This window comes from Lactuca serriola, chromosome 9 (assembly GCF_051521515.1).
Source record: "Lactuca serriola cultivar US96UC23 chromosome 9, Lser_US96UC23_V15, whole genome shotgun sequence".
NCBI lineage: Eukaryota > Viridiplantae > Streptophyta > Magnoliopsida > Asterales > Asteraceae > Lactuca > Lactuca serriola.
In genome coordinates, this window is record NC_136416.1 from 11,350,549 (window position 1) to 11,377,642 (window position 27,094).

Sequence of the window (27,094 nt, forward strand, 5' to 3'; positions counted from 1 at the left end):
TAAACTATACCTATAATAACTAATGCTCTAACTGGATTGTTACTGAAAAGACTCATTTATCTAACAAGTTATGCTTATAATTTAAAAATGGAGTTTTGTATAACTATAAAGTAACATAACCTTTAAAAGAGTTTTGAAATGTTTTAACAACTTATAAATAACATAAGTAACATTTTGAAAGATGTTTATAACAAACATTTACACAATTATCATTGTGTTCAACTTGTATTCCCCCCTTAAAACAATTAAAATAGTTAAAAGATTCATTACGGGGTATGAACTCACCTGATGTGGGTGATTCAAACGGGTATGTGTGTAAGGATGAGAAGTTCCACGAATGAAGTCCCAAGACACAATAAGTCCTAAATGACATATAAGGACACATATTGACATAAATATAGTGTTTACAACAACTATATGAAAGGAAACACCTTCCCGGACTAGGAAACACCTTAACCAAGTGTTGGAATCACATGTGATTCAACATAGGAAGGTATAAAGGCACTTATATGAGTTTAATACCATGATTTCACGGCCCAAGGTAGTTTACGGCCGTAAACTCATGGTTACTCATGGGTTAGTGCATGTATGAAAGCTAGGGAATTATTTAGGGACATTAGCTCTACCCTAGGATGAGAAAGACCACTTCTTTTGGCACTTTTGGGGTGTTCACAACCCAAATGAGTTTACTACCGTAAACTCATGGCCAAATATACTTATGAGGGTCCTAAAGGTCATAAAGAAGCATTCTAAATTCATGCCATCATAGACCGACCTCCCTTCAAGATGCTCTACGGTAGGAAGTGTAGGAACCAATCTATTAGGGCGAGGTCGGTGAGAGAGTCGTGGGGGTACTGAGGTAGTACTCAAGACTACAAAGCAGATCTACCAGGTCAGGAACAGGCTTGAGACTGCTTAGAGTCGGTAGAAGAGCTACGCCGACAGATGTCGATCAGACCTAGAGTTTCAATTCGGGGAGATGGTCCTCCGGAAGGTGTCACCTTGGAAGGGTGTCATCCGGTTCTGGAAGCGGGGCAAGCTAGGCCCTAGGTATATCGGTCCTTTTAGGGTTATAGCCCGGGTGGGCAAGGCGGCGTACTGATTGGATCTACCAGAAGAGCTCAGCCAGATCCACAGCACTTTCTATGTTTCTCAGTTGCAGAAGTGCTTAGTGGATGATTCATCAGTTGTGCCTTTAGAGGATATTCAGGTTGATGACAGTTTGAACTACATCGAGAAACCAGTGGCTATTCTCGACAGGAAGACAAATGAGCTGAGGAGCAAGAGGGTTGAGCTGGTGAAGGTGTAGTGACAGCATCGCAAGGGCTTGGAGTGGACCTGGGATTCCGAGGATGAGATGAAGGAGCACTACCCGCAGTTGTTCCTGGATGCAACGGACTTCGAGGACGAAGTCTGGTTCAAGTTGGGGAGAATTATAACGACCATCACTTGAGGTAATAATTATTAAATATTTCTTAATTAATTGTTGGGATAAGTGTTAATAGAAGGACTAATTGAGTGGACTTTTAGTGAGTGGGCCGAAGACTTGTTTTGCCCATAAGACGTACATTGGGCGTAGCCTTGGGTACGCATGGCGTAAAGAAGCATTGGATGCGGGGGACGCATGCACGTACGCGCAGCGTACCAAGGAGTACGTGCAACGTACATGATCAGATTCCAAACCCTAATTTTTATTTAAGCCATATAAATACCACATTATGACAGATACCCTAGCCTCCTTACCAGCCCCTCATTCTTAGAAACCCTAGATAGCCTCCCTTTCTCATTCTTGTGTGTGTTTTGGCCTTGTGAAGCTTGTTTGGAGATTTGAAGCTTGAAATAAGGAAGGAGAAGATAGTGAAGAGGAACTTGAGTATCTTGAGCTCATAGATCGAGGATGACATCTGCTTTTGGGACTCATTGGAGGTATAAATCTTTCAACTTTCTTTTTGAATACTTAGATCTAATGTAGTGTTGTTTTAGGGTCTTTTTAGTTCCAAGAATGGATCTTTATGACTCAAGTTCGATTCTAGGTCAAGAGGTGCCACTCTTAGTGATATTCATGTCCCATAAGCAGTAAAGTCTCGACCTTTAAGGTCCTTTTATGACCATGCATGAGTTTGGAACCATTTCCATGAAAGTTAGTTGCTATATTCCAAGTTTGGTCTCAGTTGGTGGGTTGCAAGCCACCAAGTAATCGGCTTTATGGGTTAAGGCGAGTTATTGGACTCAGATCTATAATTTGGACTTAGTGTCTTAAGGGATTAAGCAGTTTTGAAGAAAATGGATTAACAGAGTAGTACGTTGGGCGTACACACCAGTACGCGCAACGTACATGCCATGCAAGTTGTATGCGTAGCGTACGGAGGAGTACGCTCAGCGTACTCTTAGATTTTGTGCTTTGCGACATTTGGGCCTCGATTTGGGCCAATATTTGGGCATAGCAGATGTTGGGCTGAAATGGGTCATCAGAAGTCAGATAATGGACTAATGACATGTTTGGGCTTAAGGGAAGGCCCATTTGAGGAGTTAGGCCCAATTTAGAAAATTGGGCCATTAGTGGGCCTTTAGTGGGTCATCAGTGGGTCATTGGTGAGTTGGTAAGATTAGAAGGAATTAGGCCTAGGTTATGGTCCAAATTAGATCGGGGGGTAAAATGGTCATTTTACCCTTAGAAGGATTCTCAGTTTTTGACTAAGTGTTTATTGTGATATTGATAGTCGGGGGAGTCGTTGGAGAAGCCATTAGAGATTCCCTCACACGAGTTTCCAGCAGTCAGCTTGAGATGTGAGTTTTCCTCCAGTAGGAACGGGTCTAAGGCACCAATGTCGGCCCGTTTATGTATGTTAGCTTATACCGGACTTGGGTCCGATGTAGATTATATGTTTCTAGACTTTGGTACGATGCCGGGGCAAGCCCAAGGAATGTTTGTATACTTGATGTATTCGTGATTCTTGCATGTGTATATTATGTATTCCAGACTTCAGTCTGATGACGGGGCAAGTCCGATGAATGTTTATATGTTTATGTCATATGCTTGATGATATGTTATATGTATACCGGACTTCGGTCCGATGCTGGGCGGGGCCCGATGTAATGGGCAAGGCCCAATGTATGTTATTATGTGATTGTGTGTATGATATGTGGTAGTTTGGGGAGACTCACTAAGCTTCGTGCTTACAGTTTTCAGTTTTGGTTTCAGGTACTTCCACTAGTAAGGAGAAGAGGTCGGGATGGCTGCATGGCACACACCACAACTTTTAGCCTGGGAGGATTCACTATGATATTTTGACATATGATTTTGATACATTGATAGATGGCATGAGATTTTTGAAGATACATGATTTATGACATTTTGATACTTGTGGTTTTATTTTTATGATGATGGATGAAATATGGTTTTTTTTTAAATGATTTAAAACGAAATTTTTGGACTGTATTTTAGGGATGTTACAAATCCATCAATGATCGACGTTACCTTCTGCTACTTCCCTCCACTTTATGCTTCATGTCTACTGCTAATCACAACCTAGTATAACAATCACATTGTGGCTTTCTTAAGAGAGTTCCTTTCGTTGCTCTCTACTCTGGTTGTTGCCACACTTATTCGCAACCCCCTGCTGCCAATAAAGAAGTTGTCGACCATAAAGATCCTTCCAGATCGATCCTCTTCCGCTGTTATGCTATTTCATCCAACAATAACAAATTAAACGCAAATTAATAAGTTCATAATTGACAACAAGGAAACAAGATGATTTCGACCTTATTCAATGCATCTCATGTAAAAACACTATGCATATCGAACACATGATTGTTGACCAATATCAATAATTAATGTATTTAGTTATTATTAATCTTGAAAATCAACATAAACAACGAGCATATTTGATAGGATTGAAAAATTGAAGATTTAATAGTACCTTATGTGCTAAGAGCCCTAATTTTGTTTGAGGGGAAGAAGGAAAGCAAGTTTGGGGAAGACTTGCAGAGTTTATAAAAGCAAAGGTGTCTTGGACTATTATCACGGTCTGATTATGTCACCAATGAAGAGATGCGTTCTTTGTAAATCCATGGTCAATCTTTGAAGATGATGATAGACTTTGAAGTTTAATGAAGTTTAATAGTAGTCGAAAGTCAAATATGTTGACTAGGCATGACATTACCGGATAACCCCTTCAAATGGAGGGCAGTGGTATTTTTAATATTTAAAAAAATCAACTTCATTTCCTTAAAGTTAAAATAAAAAAAAAAAAAAAAAAAAAAAAAAAAAAAAAAAAAACAATTGAGTTATCTTTTAAAACAAAAACAACAAATTTGTTGGGCTAATATTAGGGGTGTAAGTGAGCCGAGCTACCTGTGAACTACTTGAAATTGACTCATTTAAAACTCGGCTAGAGCTCTAGTTAAATGAGCCCGAGCTCAACATAGGGCTCATTTATTAAACGAGCTCGAGCCCGAGTTTCTGTTACCAAGTTCGATTAGGCTCGCGAGCCTATATATATTATAATATAAAATTATTTTTTTAGTTTATAGTTTATATATTACATCTTACTAATAAAATAATAAGCTTTCTTAATATTTTTTTATCAGTCCATTCACTTTTTTTCCCAATTCAGGTTTAAGAGCATACATTCACACGCAAAACATCTAGTCATCTAAGGTTTTGTATCGAGTAGTGAAGTTGCATCAAGGAAGATTTGTTTATTTCAAGTCGTTTTTTAATTTGGGAGTTTAACTACTGTTTTTATAATTTTAACTTTTACTCTTTTATGTTCTTATGTTTGGTTATATTTTATAGACATTAAAGTAGTGGAAATATAGAATGTATGAATGCATGTTCTGATGTTGGATTATTCATTTGAATGTATGATAAACAATTAAACGAGCTCGAAAACTATACACTGAACTCAAGTCGTTCCTAGGTTTGTTTAGGCTTGCATAATAAACAAAACAACCCCGAGCCGAGTCGAGCTCAAGTATGTTATTTTTCCCACGAGCTGAGCACGAGCTTTAAAACTAGGCTCGAAACGAGCCAAGCTCGAGCTCGAGCCCGAGCCCAAATGAATATAAACGAGCTCGAACCGAGCTTGGGTATATTCGGGTTCTGGTCAGCTCATTTACAACCCTAGATAACATGACATTTTCCCTATAGATATAATTATCAGGTAGGCCTGAGGGATTTGAGTGAATGTTAGCATATAGTTCAGGGACCATTCGATGAAATAACCTTTTATGTTTACGCAGACAGATCCGGACAGAGGTTGAGCCAAATATCAGATCGCCTACCTGACGACTACCGCCGGTCCCGCAGGAAACGGTAAATTTGTATCTAGTCAGTATATAAAAACTTCAAATCTTTAATGTCTCGTTTCCTAATGTAATTTTTTGTATGTATGAATAAGTTTATGTTCATTTTCTATTTTGATTACTTATATGATTTGGTTGAGAAATGTAATCGATGTACGTCTCTGAATTGTACCGGGGATGTAATTTGAGGGCCCAATTTCATTTCGTTGGAATGTAAGCTAATGAAAGCTGAGCGTGATTTCAGAATGGGAGAGAAGAAGAAGAAGAAGAGTGCAACAGTATTCATTCATAAGATTAATTGGTTTTTTGTACGTGAAGAAGAAGAAGAAGAAGAAGAATCCAAAGGAAGATACAAACCAAATTAGAATTCCAAAAGTATGATCGATCGATCTCCGTGTGAATCGTCATGTTGTGCTCAGTGAGGCCAAAATGAAATGATTCGGTAAATGATATGTTTCTAGTGCTAGTCTTTTCAAACCAAACAATATTTGTTTGCAATCACACTTGTCCTTGTTAGTAAGATCAATTTTGTTTCTTTTGTTGTTGGTATCCATAAATAATTAATTGGGGTTGATTAGTTTAAGCTATTATGGTTTTGTTAATTTGCTGTAATCCAAATAAATCACCATCACCATCACCGCATCACCTCTTACTCTCAGAATCCTGCCAAAAAGATTGCGTTTGCATGCGTGGGGAGATGAATCCAAAATCAGCCTTGCAAAGCCAAGAAAGTGGGGCCTTTTTTTTGCATGTAGATCAGTTTTCCAGATACTATTTGACGTTGCAGGTGGTCATTATTATGGCCTTGGTGTCATCTTTCCCACTTAATTCTCTCTCTCTCTCTCTCTCTCTCTCTCTCTCTCTCTCTCTCTCTCTCTCTCTCATAGCACCATGGCCACCATGGGAGTAGATGGGAAGGATTTCTACAGAGCGAAAGTTGACTTTGACGAAACAAAAGCTGGAGTGAAAGGAGTGTTAGACTCAGGTGTGCTGAAAATCCCGGAGATTTTCGTCCACCCACCGGAGAATGTGTCTGTGGGGACATTATGTGATATGAATCTTAAAGTTCCGGTGATAGATATTGAAAGAGTTGAAGAAGGTGGAAAACGAGGTGAAATTGTTGGTGAGATAAAGGAAGCGGCGGCGAATTGGGGGATTTTGCAGATGGTTAACCATGGGATAGGGAGTGGTGTTATGGAAGAGATGATAGAAGGTATACGAAGGTTTCATGAGCAACCACCGGAGGTGAAGATGGAGTGGTACTCACGTGAGCATGACCAAAAAGTGAAGTATTATTCAAATGGAGATCTTTATGTATCAAAAGCAGTAAACTGGAGAGACTCCATATCTTGTCACTATGCTGATGGTGTACTTGATCCTAATGCATTGCCACACGCTTTCAGGTATATATTTTTCAAACAACTTATGATCCAAACACTTCAAAACTAGCTAAATCTACTACTCAACTCACAAAAACGTGTCTCAAAAGATACCAATCAGTCCTTAAACGTACAATTATATTTTAAATTCAATATAACCCATCGGCTCTTAACTAGAACCGGTTTGGTTCCCAATTAAAGAAAGCATTACAGATTGAAATCGGTATAAAACTAGACTGAAATACGAGTAAAAGGTTACACCGGTTTCCATGATCATTGTTAATGACAATGATGAGTGTGACAGAATAGAGAATAGGAATGTATTCATGGTGTGGGGGTAATCAGCAAGTTTGTTTGTTTTTAATTTAATGGATGTAACCTATGGTTTACAAAAACTTAAATAAACAAAAAAGAAAAAAAAAAAGGTTAAAAATCAAAAGTATATGTTATCCCGAACCAAGGTTGTCAAGATCAAATTCCTACGAATGATCATTTTTATTTTGCAATATCATAATCCGGATCTTAAGGTCTCATAAAATAAAACATAATTTTAACTTATAATTTTAAAACATGAAAATTATCTCAAACATTCATTTTTCCTTTCAAAAACTATAAAAACTTCAAAACATTAGTATAACCTGCAAGACAAAATTGTCCCAAAGAGCATGACCATTTGGATGAATTGAAAACATATTCTTGAAATGATTTTAGGCCACCTTTCACAATTGAAGAATAAAAAATTTAAAGAATTTATGATCAAATCTTCTAGTTATGTTTGTATTTGTAATTGTTATTGTATAAAATGTTATTTCGTTGGAGTTTGTTTTGAGTTAGAATTGATTAAAATTATAATCTTTTAAATAAAAAATATTTAATAATTACAAAAACATTTTCATTAAAAAGAAGACACGAGATCCTTTAGAAATTGAGAAAATCATACGGTAATTGGTCTTTTGTGCCTCTAGTTCCAAAAAATGAGAAATGTAAAATAGTGTACAAATTGGATAAAAAGTTGAAAATAGTTTGTTGGAGATTTTATTTATAACTTTGTCATTATTACTAAATAATTTTATTAAAAACGATTACTAAAAAAAATCGATCAAAATGAAAAAGGACAAGAATTGAACTTTTGGTCCTAAAAAGGCAACAAGACAATGAAACAAGATCTAGATCGAGACCAATGAACAACTTTTTTGTCAGCACCATAATGAAACAAATTCTTGTACATAAATCATGGCATGGCATAATATATTAATAAAAAAGTGAGTTCAGCATACCAATTACACTTTTTTTACAAAATTAATGATTTTAAACCAACCGGTCTTTGCAGTGGAGCAATAAAGAAGTACATGGAAGAGATAATGAAGCTAAAAAAGACACTAGCGGAGCTCCTATCAGAGGCATTAGGCCTTGAGACAGACTACCTAACACGCATCGAGTGTATGAAAACCATAACTCTCGTCTGTCATTACTACCCCTCTTGCCCTCAGCCAAACCTAACTCTAGGAGCCACTAAACATTCAGACCCATCTTTCCTCACCATTCTCCTTCAGGACACTGTCGGTGGTCTCCAAGTTCTCCAAAAAAACCAATGGGTAGATGTGGAGCCAATCAAAGGGGCACTCATAGTAAACATCGGAGATCTCATGCAACTCATTACAAATGATAAATTCAAAAGTGTTCAACACAGGGTACGGGCCTCACGAATCGGGCCTAGAATATCCGCTGCCTGTTTTTTCTATCCAAGCGTTGCTAATAACTATAAGCCGTATGGGCCTATAAAGAAGCTTCTAGAAGAAACGGGCCCACCTATATACCGTGAAACCAGCCATAAAGAATATATGGCTTACTACAAACAAAAAGGACTAGATGGTGCCTCATCGCTTCCTTTCTTTAAGCTCTAGCAACGGGATTGTAATTTGTAGCTTGTATGTATGTAACTCCTTTCTTTTTATTATTTAATAATAAAATCAAATTGTTTTGTTTTTCCGAAGATTACACAACTTATTGAAATTGGAACAAAAAAAATTACAGAATTGCATTTTGGATCACCAACCTTGAGGCCATCTTCTCTTTGGGTCAAGCCTAGGAAACCATCTTTTCTTCTTCTTCATGGTTGACTTTTTATCTGGCCATATCAGCTTTAACAAGGGTCCCTTCCTGCTTGGTTTAGGGTTTTGAGGCAAGTGTATGAACACAGGAGGAAAGATTTCATCGTGTGTCCTGATGCTGTTGAATCTGAGGTACTTTTGTTCCAAGGATTCTTTGGGTATGTCTCTAGCTAACATAGGAGATGCACCACCCCAGTTGTTGGTGCCTAATGATGGGTGTTGTGGTGTCCTAAATTCCAACATTTCTCTTTGCATCATCTTTAAAGATCCAACAATAATAATATCTGGTTTCTTGTGTATCTTATCAAGCTCTTTACTGATATAAGAAGGAAAGGTTTACAGATAGCTTTACACATGCTAGATGATTCTTACAGGAAAGAGACAAGAAAAGGACGACGACCTCAAGAATCTTAAAACAATGAAACCTATATGTTGACAAAAGTTAATGCTTCTTTTTTATTCCATATATTAATATCAAGCAGCATACAACCAGATACTATCTCTATGATGTTAAACAAGGTACTAAGCGGATAACTACTGATTGACCTAAAACTTTTAGCAAAATCTTTAATTAAAAATAAAAGGGTGAAAATATTTACAATCTAATTAATTAACGAGCATCCACTTAGCTAGCTTCTGATAATCTTGTGCGAATTGACTCTGGGCTTGATATCTTGTTAACACTGCATTTGAAGGAAAAGTTAACTTTAAGAATGATTTAAAGGGAAGCAAATGAAATTGAATACTATTATTGTTAGATTTTGTTGGGTTTTACCAGAAGAGAAGATCACCACTGGATGCCATTTTCTGATGAATCCATTCAGGAGCTAGTTCTTTCAACAACATGAGTTGTTCCTCAACTTCTCCTGTAGGTAAAATTAGAATTAGATTTGGGCTTTTATATAGTGACGAAATTGATAGGATATGTATATGTATATGTATACCATGATCATGAATGAAGACTTACTTCTATCAACAATTTCCAAACGGCATGAGATTATTGTGTGTATGAGCTCCTCTTTTGTGATGACTGAGCGTTTTTGAAAAATAAACAAAAGAGAGTCAAAAAGCTTGGGTAACCCTGCAATCATTTGTTTCCTCCATTTAGCATGTGAGATTGCTGGATCATTCTCCTCTTTTGCCTTCCGCTCTTTTTCTTTAATCTGAAAAGAGATATACCAACAAGTTATGATTCAATTCATCAAACACAAAAAAACATTCAGAAAATGTCCAAAGCAAGAAAAACATAAATTGATTAAACATACCGAGGCAAAGAGATCCCCTGAAAGAATATCACAATCATCATCATCATCATCATCAGATGCCCTTTTGACAGGAGGCGTTTTGTTCTTCACAGGAGTGTCAAACGTTATTGATCTTCTACCACCTGAACGCCTTGTTAATTTGCTAGGCGTTGATTTGGTAGGAGACATGACTGAATATTCATCATCATCAGGGGTCATAATACTCCTTACTGGCCGATAAGCTGCTTGTGCAGGTGTAGCACTGATTGGAGTCGAAATAAGCTTGGCTGGAGTTCCGTCATCTCCCTTCTTTGAAAAGCTCTTGAGTGGCGTTTCAGGTAGCGTTGAACACATTTTAATTGGGGATGGAGCAATGGGTACACAAGCTATTTTGGTGGAGCTATGGTCAGAAACTAGCTTTGAGAAGCATCTCTTGAAAGATTGAGGCATATGAGATGCTACCACTGTCTTCTGTTGCTGTTGGGAAACTGTATCCTCAACTGAGCTCAAATTGGGTTTTTTCATGGCATTTGAAGATGTCACACGGCTCGATTGATTGAATGGCTCGGGTAACATCTCCTCTGGAACTTCATCTCCCTAATTAAAAAGAAGCATTATTAATCACATCAACACGTAAACTTTGATACATAAAAAAAAACTAATTAATATCAAGCGAGTCAATAAATCAATACCTCGGGATTTGATTTATGGAAGCTCACAAGCCGGGATCGAAACAATTTCTTCATCTGTATATTCTTGTTCTCTGATTTGAGCTTTTCATCATCCTGAATAATGCTGAAGTTCAAAGTCACATCTAGATCTGGTTTCATGCAACTAGTGTGGTCATCGCGGAGAAGAATCTTCTTTATCTCGATCCCCTCAGGCAAAATAAACTTGAGCTGAGCTAGATGACGATAGGTGAACCTCCTGTACAATCAAATACGCCAGAAAAAAAAATTAGTAAACTCCCACAATCCCATCATAATATAGACGTTTTGAGCGATTATATTCATATACCTGTCTGTTAAACTCTCAACCGCACGGCTAATGTTTGTAAACGTCGACGCAGATCCTTTCAAGTGAAGAATTCTTATTGACGATTGCATGCTATTGAAGAATTTATCCAATATTTCGTACCTAAACAAGGGTAATACTCGATTCATCAGCATTTAGTTGAAATAGACGAAATACTAGTCAAAAGGGGGAAAATGATATGTACCTTTCTGGAAGGGATTTAGGGGTTTTGGGTTTCGTGATTGGGGTTTCGCTTGGGATATCGGAGGATTCTAACGGGTCAAAGGGAACAGAAGGCTTCAGATCTGATTTTCGGAGCTGCTTGGCAGCTTCCTTGACTTGACGCAGTGAACGCAATGGTTGGCCGCGGGTGAGAGATCTTCGAAGCGGATGTGTGGGCTTTTCAGGAGTTTTGGAGCTCCACGGACTCTGATCTAGTGTTCCACATGCTTCATCGGCAGAATGCTGTTTGCTGACGGAGGAGCGAAGGACTTTCTTTGATTTGAACGAATCAAACGGCGACGAAGAAGCTCCGGCGGAATCCATTTCGTCAGAGGGTGTGTGTGTGTGTTGTGAGGAAACGAGTGAAAGATGGATACGACAGTGAGCGATGGCAAAGTAATAGGGTTTTCTTTTTGGCGCGAATACTTACGTGGGAGATGACGTGTGTAAGCGACAGGTCAGCGTTCGCGCCAAAATCCGACGTGGACGCGGGAGGGGAGGCGTTTGTAACTGTTTATGTTTCTTTTTTATGCCTTCAAGTCTATAACTTTTAAGTTTGACCTCCAAAATTAAGGTTTTCTTTATTTGGGTCTAAAAAATCTCGTGTATTTTTTATGCTAAAATAAATCACGTTTTAACCCCAAATCTTAAATATTTAAATTTTGACCACTATAAACCGATGTTGCTTTATTTGCATCCGAAAAAATCAAGTGTAATTTTATATGCTAAAACTATTAATGATATTTGACTTTTTGACCTTTAACCTTTTTCAAATGAATATATTGTAAAGTTGATTCTATATATGCATCTTTTTATATAGCTGAAATTAAAAGCATTTGATATGATTAAGTTAGCAAAAAATACTTACAAAAATCTCTCAGTGTTGATTCTTATTGTGCTTTAAATATTTTCCCCTGCAAAAAAAAAAACAAATACAAAATTGCAAAAATCAATAAATAAAAGCAAAATACCTGATTATATTGTTGTATCTTAATCGAGTAACGATTTCTTTGAGAAACACAAGCTTCACCACTTCGATCACATTCACAGCCACTATTGATGAACTTTTATCTAGAGAAATAGCACTATAATCAATCTTTGTCAAAGGTATAAAAAAGAAAATATATATGTATTGATATATAGTTGTAAATTATGACCGTTGGGGTATTAGGTTTAAATTCTAGTTTTGGTATGGTATTTAATAATTAGCCGTTGGTGTCGAATAATAGCCCAGCCCATTTACGATGAGTTTTAATTGAAAGCCCATTGGGCCTAGTTTAATCCGAAGGCGATAGATATACATCGGTGGAAATAGAATTGTAAACTAAAGAAGATTACGAGGAAACACAAAGAGTAATTATCATTCTCACGTCTTCATCTTGTTTGTTAAATCAAAGTCTCCAGAGAGAGAGAGAGAGAGAGAGAGAGAGAGAATCAGTAGATGAAAAAAAAGCTTCTTGGACTGAAAGAAATATACAGCATAAAAAAAGAAAGAAAGGGGAGAAACCAAAAAACAAAAAAAAAAAAAAATTCGATTTTTCCCTTCACGCAATCACAACCGGATTTCTCTTTTGCTCTCCTTTCTGCTTCCTTCCTTCCAATCGTTTTCTTCTTTTTGTCACACACTTAATTTATTGCTCAATCGTTTTTGGGGTTTCATTGTTTCGTCGATTAAGGTTTCTGGGGTTTACTTTACACTGCAAAGATTTCTTTGTTATAATCAATCTATATAAATTCGGTGAACGGTGGTTTGTCGTTTTGTCTTCCCACAGGTAAACTGCTTTAAAGTTTTGATATCTAGGCTTTCCCAAGAACATAGCACAAATTATACACTAGTTTTATGCAACCCAGGTGGAATTTATTGAATCTTTTGATGTGGGTTTAGTTTATCTGACAACAGATTATTCCCCAAATTTCTTTCAAGAACATCAACTCGCTATTGGATGACATAATAGTTATAAAAGATACAATCTTTGTATTTTTTTTACATTATTCTGCAACTCTTGAATTGCTTTTTTCTTAACTTGTGATGCAATTCTGGTTATTGAGTTGATGATTTTTATCATTGCAAGGTGCTGCTGATTTCTTGGAACTTTATCTTTGTGAGAGAAATTGATACATCTAATATCTTGACATTGCATAAACTTGATTGAATTGGTTAGTGATGCTATATCTAAACAGATACTTCAAAACTTATTGGGCATGTTAACTTGTGGGGTCTTGTAGTGATCCTCTTCTGCTTTTTCACCCTTTTCAGGATCATCTTGTAATTATTTTGGGGGATGGACGACTTCCTTCTGTTTATGCATATTTATAAACATAATATATGAATGATGTCTGGTGGGCAAAAAGGCGCTCTCCAGAATCTGAAACAAAAATTGCTTGGAGAATCATCTTTCACAACATTTGTCAATGATGTTCCCCCTGAAATCGAGTTGTCTGATTACCAAAGAGCACCAAGTCCAGGTTCTGAAAGCCCTTCTGGGCTTCTTAATGGTGAAAGCTTGAAAGTCGAACCAATTGCTGATTTAGATCTCTTCTTTGAGAGGCTTTATAGCTATTACTGTGAGAAAGGTCTTTGGTGCATAATCATTAAGTGGATCGTTGAACTTTTGAGCTTGGCTTTTACCATATGTTTCTCTGGTTTTTTCTTACTATTTGTTGATTGGAATGGTCTTCGAAGTGCAAAATGTGGAATGGATGCAGTTGAATCCGGGATAAAACCATGTGATCTTGCTAAAGAGGCTCTTCATCAACATCCATTGATACCATTAACTCCTTTTAAAGTTGTAATCCTTGGTTATCTTGGAATCACATTTGTTTACTGGATCTTTTGCTTTTTAAGGTTCTTTGTACAGCTTAAGGATACACTAGAAATACGCCAATTCTACATTAACAGGTATTTGTAGCACGTGATCATGTTAATAAGTCATATGTTTTTTCGATTTTAATAACTAAAGTTTCTAACTTTTTTGAATTTTTTTTTTTTTTTGCAAGTCTTGGTGTGACCGACAATGAGATGCAAACAACACCATGGGCATCGATTCTTGAAAAGGTAGTTCAAATTCAAGAATCACAGCAGTTATGTGTGGTGAAGGATCTTTCTGCTCATGATATTGTGATGCGATTGATGAGGAAGGAAAATTATTTGATTGGCATGCTGAACAAAGGGGTGCTAAGCTTCCCGATATCTTCGTGGGTCCCAGGTGCGGGGCCCACCGTCAAGAAAGGTCCAAATGGTACACGTTATTGCCTCATGCTAACCAAGACCCTTGAATGGACTCTAAACTGGTGCATATTGCATAGCATGTTTGATAGGTATGTGATCTCTCTCTTAAATTACTTAGGTTTGTTCTTTCTTTATTAAGTCAAAAAGAAACGGACATATATAGCATACCAGACTAAACAAACAGTACTTGCCTTATTCATCAATTTTAACAATATTCATTAGTTATATCGTGAGAGCCGAGGAGTTGGAAGGTTAAAAAGTAAGGGCAAATATGTGAAAGGTTGGTGTCTTAATAAAGAAACAGTCATGTATAGCTGTCCAGAAATCCATATTAAGACCCTAAACCCTTCAGCTCATTAAGTCAAAAAGAAACAACCATTAGTTGTGTATGCTAAAATTATATAAAATCTTGTGCAGAAACTTTTGTATCAGAAAGGACTTTGTAAGCGATCGCAATACATTAAAGAAAAGGTTAATGGTAGTTGGGATTGCAATGCTTCTCCTCTCTCCATTTCTGGTTGTGTTTATGCTCGTGTATCTTTTTCTAAGACATGCTGAACAGTTCTACAATCATCCTAGTACAGCTTCATCAAGAAGATGGTCAAATCTTTCAAAATGGATATTCCGTGAATTCAACGAGGTAATCTTTTTCCCTTGTTTTGTTTATTTGTTATGACAACTCTTTTCTTTGCTATTAATGTTTTTTTTTTATCTGAAATCTTATGTTCTTTAAGGTGGATCATCTGTTTAAGCACCGAATCAACAGCAGTGTTACACACGCTTCAGATTATTTAAAACAATTCCCATCTCCAATTCTATCAATCGTTGCAAAGTTTGTATCTTTTGTCTCGGGTGGCTTTGCTGCAATCTTGATCATCATTGCTTTCCTTGAGGAGTCTCTGCTTGAAGGCCATGTAATGTTTTTCTTACACATGATTAAAGTCAAACTGATTTGCTTTGACTGAAGTTGTTCATGTTTTGTTTGTAGATCTTTGGGCGTAATCTGTTCTGGTATGGAGCTGTTTTTGGAGCTATCACTGCTATTAGTCGAGCTGCTGTTTCAGATGAGCTTCTTGTACTTGATCCACATGGCACTATGTCTCTTGTTGTCCAACATACTCATTATATGCCTAAAAGATGGCGTGGAAAAGAAAACACCGAATATGTTCGAGTGGAGTTTGAAACTCTTTTCCAGGTAACCCATTGAGAGCTGTATACACTGATTAGTATGATGAGGGCATTTGCGTCTTTTATTCGTTACCATGTTGCTCACTTGGCAAAGTATTTTATTATGCAGTACACTGGGAAGATGCTGCTGGAGGAGATGGCCTCAATCTTTTTAACTCCATTCTTGCTTATCTTTGTAGTACCAAAGGTATCCCTCTATCTCATGTAGAATGCAATATTTTGATCGGATTCATTGTTAAAATGTCTAAAATGCCCTTCAAAAATGGAATTTTAAATATAACTTTGTGGATGCTGCAGCGCGTTGATGATATTTTGCAGTTTATTGCTGACTTCACTGTTGATGTTCAAGGAGTTGGTCATGTTTGCAGGTTTGTATGCTCCATAAAAAAGTTGAAGTTACAGAATTTTTAGTTTTCTCATTTGTTAAAATTTCTACATATACAAAAAAAAAATCCATAATTATATATTGCTGCAGCTTTAGTACATTCAACTTCCAAAAGCATGGTAATATCAAGTACGGATCGCCACATAACGCCTCCCGGACTTACAGAAGCTCCCAGGGCAAAATGGAGAAATCATTCCTAAGGTATTCCCTATCCTCAAGATTGTGTTAAATGTCTGAAATACCCTCGTCCAATGACTAACAATATCTTTTTAAAAAAATGGTGCCAGCTTTCAGAGCAGCTATCCATCATGGGAACCAAGCGCAGATGGAAAGCAGTTTCTTTCAACTCTGAAAACATTCAAAGAGCAAAAGTTTCAAGAACAGGGTATAAGGCCAGGTGGCTACATGGGCCCGGACCATATGCAACAATGGGCTCCTCGAGGCCAAGGTGACCCAAACAGCTACTTTTCAAGGGACACAAGAAGCCCAAACATTTCAAGAAGTGCTTATCAACTCGATTGCATGTGGCTCATTGACCCTGTCCACAAGAACCACCCCTACATTCTAGACTGGTACCACACATCATCCGCTCACCATCATCATCATCATCATACATCAATCGGTCAACAAGACATGGAATCCGGGCAGGTTGATGTTGAGGAAAGTCTGGCAAACGTGTGGGACCCACCCGACCTGGGTCGGGACCGGGTCCCGTATGATGAAAACTGGGGAAGCTTTTTCGATGATCGGGCAGGGAGTAACATGAACACATCAACATCAGCTCCTCTGTTACGTGGTAGTGTGTTGCAACATCATGACTCGGGCAGCATCGGGCAGGCGGGCAGGAGTCAGTGGTGGGCTCGGGGTGATGGCCCGCGAGGGGTGGGACCTCAGACGAGCTTTATTGAGCCTCCGAACTTCACTCGGGATGATTACAATGACTACAATGATAATATCTCGGAAAGAAGCTTTGAGGAACATGATCATCAGCAGTTTGATTGGAGGGGTGAAAACAGATTATTATCAAGGACGTTTTATATGGATGATATTGAAGGAGGAAAATTTGATCTTCCTTTTGATGATATTTATGATAGACACTCTCAAAGCCCACCAAGAACCATAGAATGATTCCATGTGTGGATGTGTTTCTGGTTTAAATTTGTGATCTTTTGCAAAGAAACTGTTGGAAATTCTTTGTTGTATATAAATCAATTAGGAAATTGAAGTCGAAAATGTTGGTTAGAAAGTGATTAAGATTTAAGGGTACAGTCACTTTAAAGTAACAAGAAATCAATTAACCGATTGATGATTTGTTGATCTCTTGAGAACTAATGATCTCGTACTATCATGAAGTTTGATGATATATTGCAATATGCATTGTATATAAAATTGGTCGTCTGCTTTTGTTTTATGATTACTTTTTTTAAAGTGTATATTTAGTCTGTTTTAATATGTTCGGCTTAATATCCTACTAATTTTTGTTTATTCTAATCTTCCTACTTATTAGATTAAGACAAGTGTTAAAATCAAGAAATAAGATTAAGAGAGAAAATTAGTAAATTTAACATGTCGTTGTTGTTTTATATGTGAGTAGGAAGATAAGTAAAAACAAAAGATAAGAGAATATTTAATTTTTCTGGGCTTAATGCATTTTGTTATGAGTTGGGATGCCAATGGATCGACTTACTATTACTACCATTTCAAGTATTACAATGGTACATTTTTTTTTTGGAAAGAACCTCTCTAACCTCATGACATTACATGAAATGAAACATAACTATTGGTCTATTGTTGTTGCAGACTTGTAGTTGATTACAAAACAAGTCAAGTCTAGGTCTGAGACTCAAACCCAAACCGAGCATGGTTCTAGCCTAGGCCTTGCAAGACTCGATCAAGTTTGGTGCCTCTATGTGAGTTAATGGTTTTGCATTGAAGCCCTACTTATGAATTATGATCAAGGATCGTCTAGACATGGTTATGGGACGGTTAGGCCTGATTTCGAGATTATTTGTTGGCGCAATTACAAAGTTGCAAAATGAGAACGGTTTTTTGCTATATGCCAATTATAGAATTGGCAAATTTTTATTTTAAATTAACTTTTTGGGATAGATACAAAATGGTCTCAAATTAACTACATATTTTTCTCTATAATGATGCAAGTTTTAAAGCGTATGTAAATTAGTAATAATTTAAGAATCAAATCTCTGTAGCTAGATTTTGTATTTGAATACGATGTGTTTTTTTTAACTAACACATATACTATATGATAGTTTAGCAAGACGTTAGAATAAGAAAAAAATCATCAATTACAATGGGGTTAAAATATTCTCTTTTATCTTATATATATATATATATATATATATATATATATATATATATATATATATATATATATATATATATATATATTCTCTTATTTCTTATAAAAGTAAATGAATTTAATCTGTAATCTTTAAATATTATTAAAAGAGAAACATTATGACATCATCTTAAACAATCTGGACCCAGAGCCGGTCCAAACATATATGGGGCCCGGGGCGAAAAGAATAAAAGGGCCCTCAAAGACAAATATAATAAAAATTAAAAAAAATATATCATTTATTCTTTGGTATAGACACGTTCAATTAGTAAAAAAAAACAAGTCAAATTGTTTATCTTTTGAGCTAATTTGAATTTGAACCAATTTTACGCCCTAAAAATCATTTAGGTAATAACTTTTTTTATATATATACACTACATAGCCCATAAATTTTGGGCCCCCTAGAGACGTGGGCCCTGGGCGGTCGCCCGGGTTGCCCACCGTCTGGACCGGCCATGTCTGGACCCTTGATTGTATTTCAATCTTATGTTTTCTACCTTTAGATCAAATTGATGACATCATCTTCCCCAAATGGAATGTATTTCATTCCAATGAAAGCTTTCTAATTTTCAAAAAAAAAATTAACTTACATCCGTTAAAATAGAATGTATATAATTCCAATAAAATCTTTCCATATTTTAAATCTTGAATTTCCAGTTAGGAAGGTTTTAATATGGTCAGCTTTAAAAACATATTAATAGCAAATCATTTCAATTAAGGCATTAATATCATTCATTAATATAAATTTTTTTATATTAGTAAACCATTAATATAAAATCTATTTTTATTAGGAAATCATTAATACCAAACAATTAGATTCAAATTATCACATACATATACGATTTATCATTGAATTTGCGGCTCACACTTATTTTCAATCGTTGATTTTCTTCAAATCTTCTCCTACAACATCATTTTTATTGTTTATAACTTTCATTATCATTCTCAACTTCAAACATTCGCTGTTGTGCACTAGAAGGTCAGTACCTTCTTTCGCTTTTTATATTTTTTTCGATTGTTTTTTTGTTCCTATATCAAATATATGTATTCATATATTTCAATTTTCTTTCACAAATTATATGAAATCGATTAACTACTTTTCTGAAACTTTTCAAATAAACAGAAAAATATATTATGTACCTTTAACAAAACAGAAATTAACTATATTTGGAATTGACACTAATTAGGAAAATGTTATTTTTATATATTAGAAATGATTATGATTTTTTTTAATTATTATGTCATAAGAATCCAATTATTTTTGTTATGATTTTAAAATATTTTGGTATTATCCTATTACACTTTTAGTTTTTTTAATTGGATATAATATATAATATATTTATGCATCATTTGAAATTAAGTATGGAAACAATTTTGTTGTCAATTATAATAGCTTTCATATCTCTTTATGAATCATACCCCTTTATAGATAAATACATTGTATATGCCCTTTTTATTTCATATAAAAGTTCTTTCTAATCTAATTGTTTTTTTCTCTTTCATTTTACACTCATGGTACAAAACAATCACAATGAGATCGTCTTTGATAAGGTTGCTAACATCGATGCATCCAAGTAAACCTGAAACATTCGTGTTCACGTACTCTTGCTTTGGAAGCAAACTTAAAATACAACCCAAACGTGTTGAGCAATTTGGACATGATTTTAATTTACGAGTAGGTACATTTTTTTCTTTTTATTATTATGTTGCTTTTAATTTATAAAATTTTAAACTTAACCATTTTTTTCACTTACATGTCGCTAAAATACAAACAACAATAAAAAAAATCTCATTAGTTCGTTTGAAGCCCTCTTTGTTGAAGGATCTATAAGGGAAATTAGTAGTCTTCGTAGGACCATAAATGAAGGAGATTACATGCTGGTTGATCATAAGCATAAGAATAATTTCTACAAAACAACCAAAGTTCATATATCAAATGATTTTGCAATTATGGTAAATCCTTATAATTTTGTGACTTTCCAGGATTTGATAGCCATGAATCTGAACACTCATGTTGTATTTGGTAAGATTTTATTTTAACATTCTATCACGTAAATATTTATTGTATTACACATCTATAATACAATAACCGTTTATTTTTTTGTTCCAGATTTTCTTGGTCAGGTTGTGTCGACTAATCTCATGAAAGTGATTATTGAAAATTTAAGGGAGAAACGGTTCATGAACCTGGTAGATCAGGATCTAAGTTAAGTATATATGTTTAAAACATTTTATTTTCTAAAGTATTTTCTACATGATACCATAAAACATGTCGTTTGCATGAAAATGGCATGCTCATCTACACTTCAATATACATGTGTATTTTAGAATTACTTAAAACAATTCGAATCCATTGATTATAGAATTCACCTTTTGTCATACATGAAATAATTTGTTGATCATTATCAGAGGAACCATTTATGATCTTCTCATTAACAAATTAGTCAAATGTGGTTAAAGCTCTTTCACACTTTTTTTTATCACATGTCTTCATACTTTTAAGTTTTAAATTTTCATTTTCAAATTCCATTTTTTAGTTACATACGTTCATTGAAATTATTTTTTTGTTTAACTTGCCAACATACTTTGTTTTACTTTTATATAGTAACAATAAAATTTATAAATTTACACAGCAATATACATATTTCGAATTTTTTCATAGTATTATACTTTACAAAATACAATTCCCCCCAAAATAATTTTCTTCAGAAATTCATCCATAATTTCACCCCATTATAATTATTACTTTCCAAAATATATCCGTTTAATGAGGAATTAAATTTAGTGAAGGAAGTAAATGTCAATTCAAACAAGATATATATATACCATAAATATTACACAAGTTTATTAAAAAAACATCAAGATGTAAACATTAAGTCTTTTTAAAATGAAATTTCATAAGACATACAAACGATAATGTTGTGTAATGAAATATAAAATTGAGTAAATTGAGAAAAAAAACCCTAACTGTTAAGACAGTCAATCTTGTAAATAGTATAGTTATGAAAAATTATAAAGTAAGATAAAAATTATAAAAAAATTAGGAGGTTTGTAAGTACAGTTAGTAGAAGCGTTAGGGTTATTAGAAAAAAATAAGATCGTTAAGATTAGTAAAAATGCAATATATAAACTAAATTATCACAATAGTAATGAAATGTCATTATTTGATATTTCATATAATTGAAAGATATACCAAATTACATTGATGATATATTAAAAATATTCAAAGTTGCATCAAAACTAATGTAAAGTCCTTGCGAACACCAAATAATTAAGAACAAACATAAAAGCTAGCACTTATATTCATAATCAATTTAAAATAAATCAATCATGATTTAGAAAAAAATTTCATTGATGATATACTAAACTTAAATCCATATAACATTTAACATTCCGTAAATTATACTTTATGACTTTATTTGAATAAATAAAATAGTTGTCAAAATTTAATGCAATGAAAAAAAAATATTGATTGTTAATATAAACTTAAATTAAATAATCTTATTATGGAAGGAACGTCTAATTAGAATACTTATGCTTATATACCAATATCATAACCATATGTGACAAGGAAAACCATTCAACTAATAAAACAAAAAATGTTGTATGCAAAGAGGTCCTTCAACGATTATCGATATTTATCGATATCAATGTATTTTCTACACATGTCAATAATACCAATAACCATAACTTTTTTTATAATTATTATGCAATATCTGTAGACATTTGTATTTCTTTATGCGTTTAACGCGGGTTATAACCTATTATATAAACTATAACTAATATATCAAGCCAAATAAACTTTAATCCTCACCTCTACCTAAATCCATACTTTTATAGTCAATTTTGTATTGTATGTTTGAAAGATATCACCATTTTCCTCATTCGTTAAATTTGGTCATGATCAACACTTAAAAATACCAAAATTGCCACCATATTTACAAACGACTTAATGGTCCCTACGTGACTCACACTTTCTTAACTGTACATGATTCACATATGTTGTTCATTGTTCCTTTCATTTTCTTGTTTAATGTCTCCCTCTAAAATTTGCTATTGATCACATCAATCATATTGAGTCGATATCAAGCATATTAATGTGTTTAGTGTTTGCATCTTGTCGGTCAAAGATCTGTCCTTATCTTGTAAGATTGTGATTCAATATGTTCCTACACTAAAAGAAAGGTTCAATATTTAAGTATTGAGGTTTCAAGCACTTGCCCATGAGAATTTAGTGTTCAAATCTTGGTGGTTTCAATTAAAAGTTAAATAGTGGTCGACTGGGTAACACATTTACCTCCCATATGGGAGGTCCAATGTTCAAGCCTTGAGGTTTCAACTAAGAGTTGACTAGTGATCTACCGGGTAAGGCATCGGGATCTTATATGGGAGGTTCAATGTTCAAATTTTAGGAGTTGAGCTAGAAGTTACCCAAGAAAGGGTATGTTATGTATTTTGGTATCTTAGCATATCGTTCAGAAGCCGAACCCTCCCCCCATATCCTTACAAAAAAGGAAGTCATAGTAGGCGGTCGGAAAACCATTTATTTATTAAAAGAACATAGATTGTGTTATTATGGTATTCAAGCTTTGATTTATTGAACATCATTTTTTTGTTGGGGTGTCATACTAGATTCCAAGTCCATGCATTGTTAAATATTTTTATGGATTTTAGTTTAAAAACATGATAAATATCATAAAAGTCTCAAGTTTTACACATGTAGTTGGGAAAAACCTTAACATTTCTTTTGGTTGGCTTTGGCCACAACTTTTACGTAGAGTTATCGCCTAACCTATTTAACTAGTTTCATAGTTAACTCTCTTATCTTTCTTTCAAATTTGGTCCTTGTGGTTAACTTTGTCATCCCACGACACGACAACCCGATACAAAATTAGCGAATTTAGGTAAAAGATTTCAACATATTTAAGTAAACGGGTTGACACAACACAACACAAAAATGAAACGTGTTCGATTATGGTCAAGACTTTCAACTTAAATATAACTCGTTTAATTATAAATTTTATATTTTTATAAATATATTATATATTGTAGACTTCTAGTCAGTCAAACTCAAAAATTAAAATTAAAATACAAACTTTTAAAGTGACTTAATTTAATCCTCCTCACCACTTATGTCTTTTACTCTTCCGCTCTAATTCTTTTTATTTTGTCTTCTAAACTTACTATAAATTTTGTCATTACACCACCCAAATCCAATGTCTCATCTTTTCAATTTCACCTCCATGTCTCTACTTTCCATTATTTAAAATGTTTAAACCCAACTTAACACAACATATTTATAATGTCTAAACCTTAACCTGAAACCCGACATGAAACCGGTCCGAAAATAAACAGATAGACACGACACAACACGTTGATTAAACGGATCGAAATAGAGTTAAGACCTCTCAACCTATTTAATGTCTTGAAACCATGTGACATCAAAGACACGTTTGTGAGATCTAAATGCGATTTGTTGTATGTGGAGATGACAAGAGGTTAAATGTTTTTTTTGATAAAATTTAAACCTTTTTAAGGATTAAATATGACGTCATACCTGCTAGGGTTTTAACAAGGGTTTCACTTGCACCTCCAAATTTCAATTCACAATTCCCAGCTCCGATTTGTCTGATAGTTGCTACCCGGAAAACGATTTGCTACTGTGCTTGATCTCTAATTCCGCCATGAAAAGAGCTTCATTGAGACTTCTGCACTTTCAATTCCAAAAGTTTTACTCCAAATCTTCAATTTCTGTTTTCTCTCAAGACTTCTCATGTCAGTTTTCATCCCTTCCCTCCATTGATGAACACAATAACAACCACCCTTCTAATCCCGATTCAAGTTCCTGCTCTAGAACACAGTCTTTGCTCTTTTCAAGCAAACGACGCCATTCCCTTAATAACCCATCTCATAATCTCAGCACCCTGGTGGAGCCACGTCAACCCTCATCTCAATTATCTTCACGACAAAGGAAACTCAAAGAAAGATCACAACTTGTTGATGATTTCGAGGCTGCGAAAACATCCGATGAAATGATCAAAGCATTTCAAGAAATGGAAGCCATTCTCGATGAGAAGGAACTTGGTTTAGCTTGCTTGAAAATCGGGCTTAAACTCGACGAAGAAGGTCAGTATCCGGAAAAGGTTATAGATTATGCAAATAAAGCTCTGGAAATCTTGGATGAAAATGGTCACGATAATGATTTATCTTTACCCCTTGCTATGAATTTACAGTTATTGGGTTCTGCTTCTTATACTTTGAGTAGGTTTAGTGAAAGCTTAGGATATCTCAATAGAGCCAATAGGATCTTAAAAAAACTAGAGGAAACAATCGATGATGATGGTTTTGAAATCAAACATGTCTTGCATGCTGTTCATCTTAATTTAGCAAACACAAAGAACGCAATGGGTAGAAGAGAAGACGCCATTAGTGATCTAAAAATATGTTTAGAGATTAAAGAGATGACACTGGATAAAGACAGTAGAGAACTCGGGAACGCGTATAGGGACATGTCAGAAGCATATGTCGCCCTTTTAAACTTCAAAGAAGCATTACCATATTGCATAAAAGCCACAGAGATACACAAGGTAGAATTAGGAACCAATTCAGTCGAAGTTGCACATGATAGACGTTTACTAGGTGTAATTTACACCGGTTTAGAACAGCATGAAAAGGCATTAGAACAAAATCAATTATCACAAAAAGTTTTAAAGAATTGGGGTCTCACATCTGAATTGCTTCGAGCTGAAATCGATTCAGCCAATATGCAAATTGCATTAGGAAAATTCGATGAGGCGATCAATACTTTAAAGGGTGTGGTTCTTCAAACTGATAAAGAAAGTGAAGATCGTGCTATGATCTTTGTATCCATGGCAAAAGCTTTATGTAATCAAGATAAGTTTTCAGAAGCCAAACGATGTTTACAGATGGCATGTGGGATTTTAGAAAAAAAAGAAAGATTGTCACCTCTAGAAGTATCGGAAGCATATATGGAAATATCAATGCAATATGAAACAATAAACGAATTTGAAACTGCAATTTCTTTGTTGAAAAAAGCACAAATGATGCTTGAAAAGATACCACAAGAACAACATTCGGTTGGTAGTGCTTCTGCTAGAATCGGGTGGTTACTTTTGTTAACAGGAAAGGTTCAAGAATCAATACCTTATTTGGAAGATGCAGTTGAAAGATTGAAGGAGAATTTTGGTTCTAGACATTTTGGAGTTGGATATGTGTATAACAACTTAGGTGCTGCATATTTAGAACTAGATAGACCTCAATCTGCAGCTCAAGTTTTTGCATTGGCGAAGGATATTATGGACATTTCACTTGGTCCTCATCACGTGGATTCAATCGAGGCATGTCAAAATCTTTCAAAAGCATATAGTGCAATGAGAAGGTAAGGCCATGTTTCTTTCTTTCTGCTTTCTTTTTCCATAATTTCTCTGACTTTCTTCGTTAAGTATTTCTTTCTGTATTAAGTCAAAGAGAAACACTCATTTGGTTTGTGTTGTGCAGTTATACGCTTGCAATAAACTTCCAGGAGAAGGCCATTGATGCATGGAGAGGACATGGGCCAAGTGCTTGTGATGAACTTAAAGAAGCTGAACGTGTTCTTGAGGAATTAAAGGTGAAAGCTTGTGGTGAATTTGAGGAACAAAAGGCGTTGCCAGCACATCCTGTGAGGAGAAGAAGCTCACGAACTGGTGTTTTGGTTGATTAGAGGTATTGAATGTAGATTTGATTATTGGATGAAGTTTTTTGAAGAAACTATACTGCTGATTATCGACTTTTATTTATATAAGCTTTTAGCAGGAAGCTTTTATTGTGCTCCAATGCTTTTTGCTTTATGGGCAACAGTAAAGGTAATTTGATCTATGAAATTTGACTGAAAAGCAGAAAAGTGAATGTATAAATCTTGAATTGTTCTGCAACTAATATGTTATGAAAGTTGAGATTATAATTGTGTTTTTCAACATGTTAGAAAGAGTTTCTTTTAAAGAACAATTCATGTTCATATTTTATTCTCTTTGAAAGCCTATATACTTCCATTTGGGTGCTATCCTGATAAAATGTTGTCCAGATAATTTGATAGATGATGTTTAGAGAGTATTTGAGAAAATGTGGCAAATCCAAGGGAAATGGAAAGTAAAAATATATGAGGACATTTTTATTAAAAGCTGTTAGATAGGTGTTACTATCTTTAATAAATATAGAGGCAATGAGGCATAGGACTAAAAATAGCATCAAACTTTCCAAGATCCAGTAAAAAAAAGGAACAGTTGGAAAAAAAGACAAATAGATAGAAGTGACCTGTGTGCACTTCTATGTTCAAATGACATTCAAATTTTTTAACATCTAAGCAATTGTTTTTCACTTTAGGTTCGACTGTTTGACTTTTGACTTTAAACTTCGCGAAATGTTGTCTCAAGTGGTAATAAGTTAGGGTTGCTTGCTGATCTCTGAATAATTTAGCAATGAATGAAAACATGATGTTTGGTAATTTTGTTATATGAGAAAAATTATCATTTTAACCTTCTAAACGATGCCAATCTAACATATCAAAGCAAGAAACTGACAATTTATATGATGAACTTGATTTGGAGGGTTTCTTAAAATCAGTTGAGGAGAAAACTTAAAAGGGAGGACGATTATG

General features: G+C 34.9%; 4 protein-coding genes across 6 annotated transcripts; 3 read left to right on the top strand and 1 right to left on the bottom strand.

Moving 5' to 3' along the window:
- Positions 1 to 6,122: 6,122 nt before the first annotated feature.
- LOC145072720 (1-aminocyclopropane-1-carboxylate oxidase homolog 1-like) lies at positions 6,123 to 9,096 on the top strand. Of its 3 annotated transcripts, none has more exons than XM_079019184.1 (3): positions 6,123 to 6,710; positions 8,017 to 8,618; positions 8,721 to 9,096. In XM_079019184.1, the coding sequence occupies exons 1-2, from the start codon at positions 6,199 to 6,201 to the stop codon at positions 8,588 to 8,590; spliced, it is 1,086 nt and encodes a 361-aa protein (XP_078875310.1). In that variant the 5' UTR covers positions 6,123 to 6,198; the 3' UTR covers positions 8,591 to 8,618; positions 8,721 to 9,096. The 3 variants fall into 3 exon arrangements, with proteins under 3 accessions (XP_078875310.1, XP_078875311.1, XP_078875309.1); XM_079019185.1 differs by having other exon boundaries at positions 8,017 to 8,614; XM_079019183.1 differs by lacking the exon at positions 8,721 to 9,096 and having other exon boundaries at positions 6,124 to 6,710; positions 8,017 to 8,679.
- Positions 9,097 to 9,229: 133 nt separating this feature from the next.
- On the bottom strand, positions 9,230 to 12,354 carry CDT1A (CDT1-like protein A). Its single transcript, XM_079019182.1, has 7 exons — positions 11,261 to 12,354; positions 11,059 to 11,178; positions 10,734 to 10,968; positions 10,063 to 10,638; positions 9,765 to 9,960; positions 9,573 to 9,663; positions 9,230 to 9,480 (listed from the first exon to the last, which is right to left on the bottom strand). The coding sequence occupies exons 1-7, from the start codon at positions 11,599 to 11,601 to the stop codon at positions 9,423 to 9,425; spliced, it is 1,617 nt and encodes a 538-aa protein (XP_078875308.1). The 5' UTR covers positions 11,602 to 12,354; the 3' UTR covers positions 9,230 to 9,422.
- Positions 12,355 to 12,618: 264 nt separating this feature from the next.
- On the top strand, positions 12,619 to 17,490 carry APG9 (autophagy 9 (APG9)). Its single transcript, XM_079019181.1, has 11 exons — positions 12,619 to 13,049; positions 13,350 to 13,434; positions 13,535 to 14,176; positions 14,275 to 14,595; positions 14,924 to 15,146; positions 15,241 to 15,420; positions 15,495 to 15,701; positions 15,804 to 15,881; positions 15,992 to 16,062; positions 16,170 to 16,280; positions 16,367 to 17,490. Exons 3-11 carry the CDS (start codon positions 13,608 to 13,610, stop codon positions 17,205 to 17,207), a joined length of 2,601 nt encoding a protein of 866 aa, XP_078875307.1. The 5' UTR covers positions 12,619 to 13,049; positions 13,350 to 13,434; positions 13,535 to 13,607; the 3' UTR covers positions 17,208 to 17,490.
- Positions 17,491 to 23,979: 6,489 nt separating this feature from the next.
- Positions 23,980 to 26,376, top strand: LOC145073455 (Tetratricopeptide repeat (TPR)-like superfamily protein). Its single transcript, XM_079020004.1, has 2 exons — positions 23,980 to 25,837; positions 25,957 to 26,376. Exons 1-2 carry the CDS (start codon positions 24,123 to 24,125, stop codon positions 26,159 to 26,161), a joined length of 1,920 nt encoding a protein of 639 aa, XP_078876130.1. The 5' UTR covers positions 23,980 to 24,122; the 3' UTR covers positions 26,162 to 26,376.
- The last annotated feature ends 718 nt before the right edge of the window (positions 26,377 to 27,094 follow it).

Coding starts and splice junctions, on each gene's coding strand:
- LOC145072720 (XM_079019184.1), top strand. CDS start 6,199: ATGGCCACCATGGGAGTAGATGGGAAGGATTTCTACAGAGCGAAAGTT. Junction 6,711..8,016: donor GCATTGCCACACGCTTTCAG/GTATATATTTTT, acceptor CGGTCTTTGCAG/TGGAGCAATAAAGAAGTACA.
- CDT1A (XM_079019182.1), bottom strand. CDS start 11,601: ATGGATTCCGCCGGAGCTTCTTCGTCGCCGTTTGATTCGTTCAAATCA. Junction 10,969..11,058: donor GTTGAGAGTTTAACAGACAG/GTATATGAATAT, acceptor TTGATTGTACAG/GAGGTTCACCTATCGTCATC. Junction 10,639..10,733: donor TCCATAAATCAAATCCCGAG/GTATTGATTTAT, acceptor CTTTTTAATTAG/GGAGATGAAGTTCCAGAGGA.
- APG9 (XM_079019181.1), top strand. CDS start 13,608: ATGATGTCTGGTGGGCAAAAAGGCGCTCTCCAGAATCTGAAACAAAAA. Junction 15,147..15,240: donor TATTCCGTGAATTCAACGAG/GTAATCTTTTTC, acceptor ATGTTCTTTAAG/GTGGATCATCTGTTTAAGCA. Junction 16,063..16,169: donor GGAGTTGGTCATGTTTGCAG/GTTTGTATGCTC, acceptor ATATTGCTGCAG/CTTTAGTACATTCAACTTCC.
- LOC145073455 (XM_079020004.1), top strand. CDS start 24,123: ATGAAAAGAGCTTCATTGAGACTTCTGCACTTTCAATTCCAAAAGTTT. Junction 25,838..25,956: donor GCATATAGTGCAATGAGAAG/GTAAGGCCATGT, acceptor TGTGTTGTGCAG/TTATACGCTTGCAATAAACT.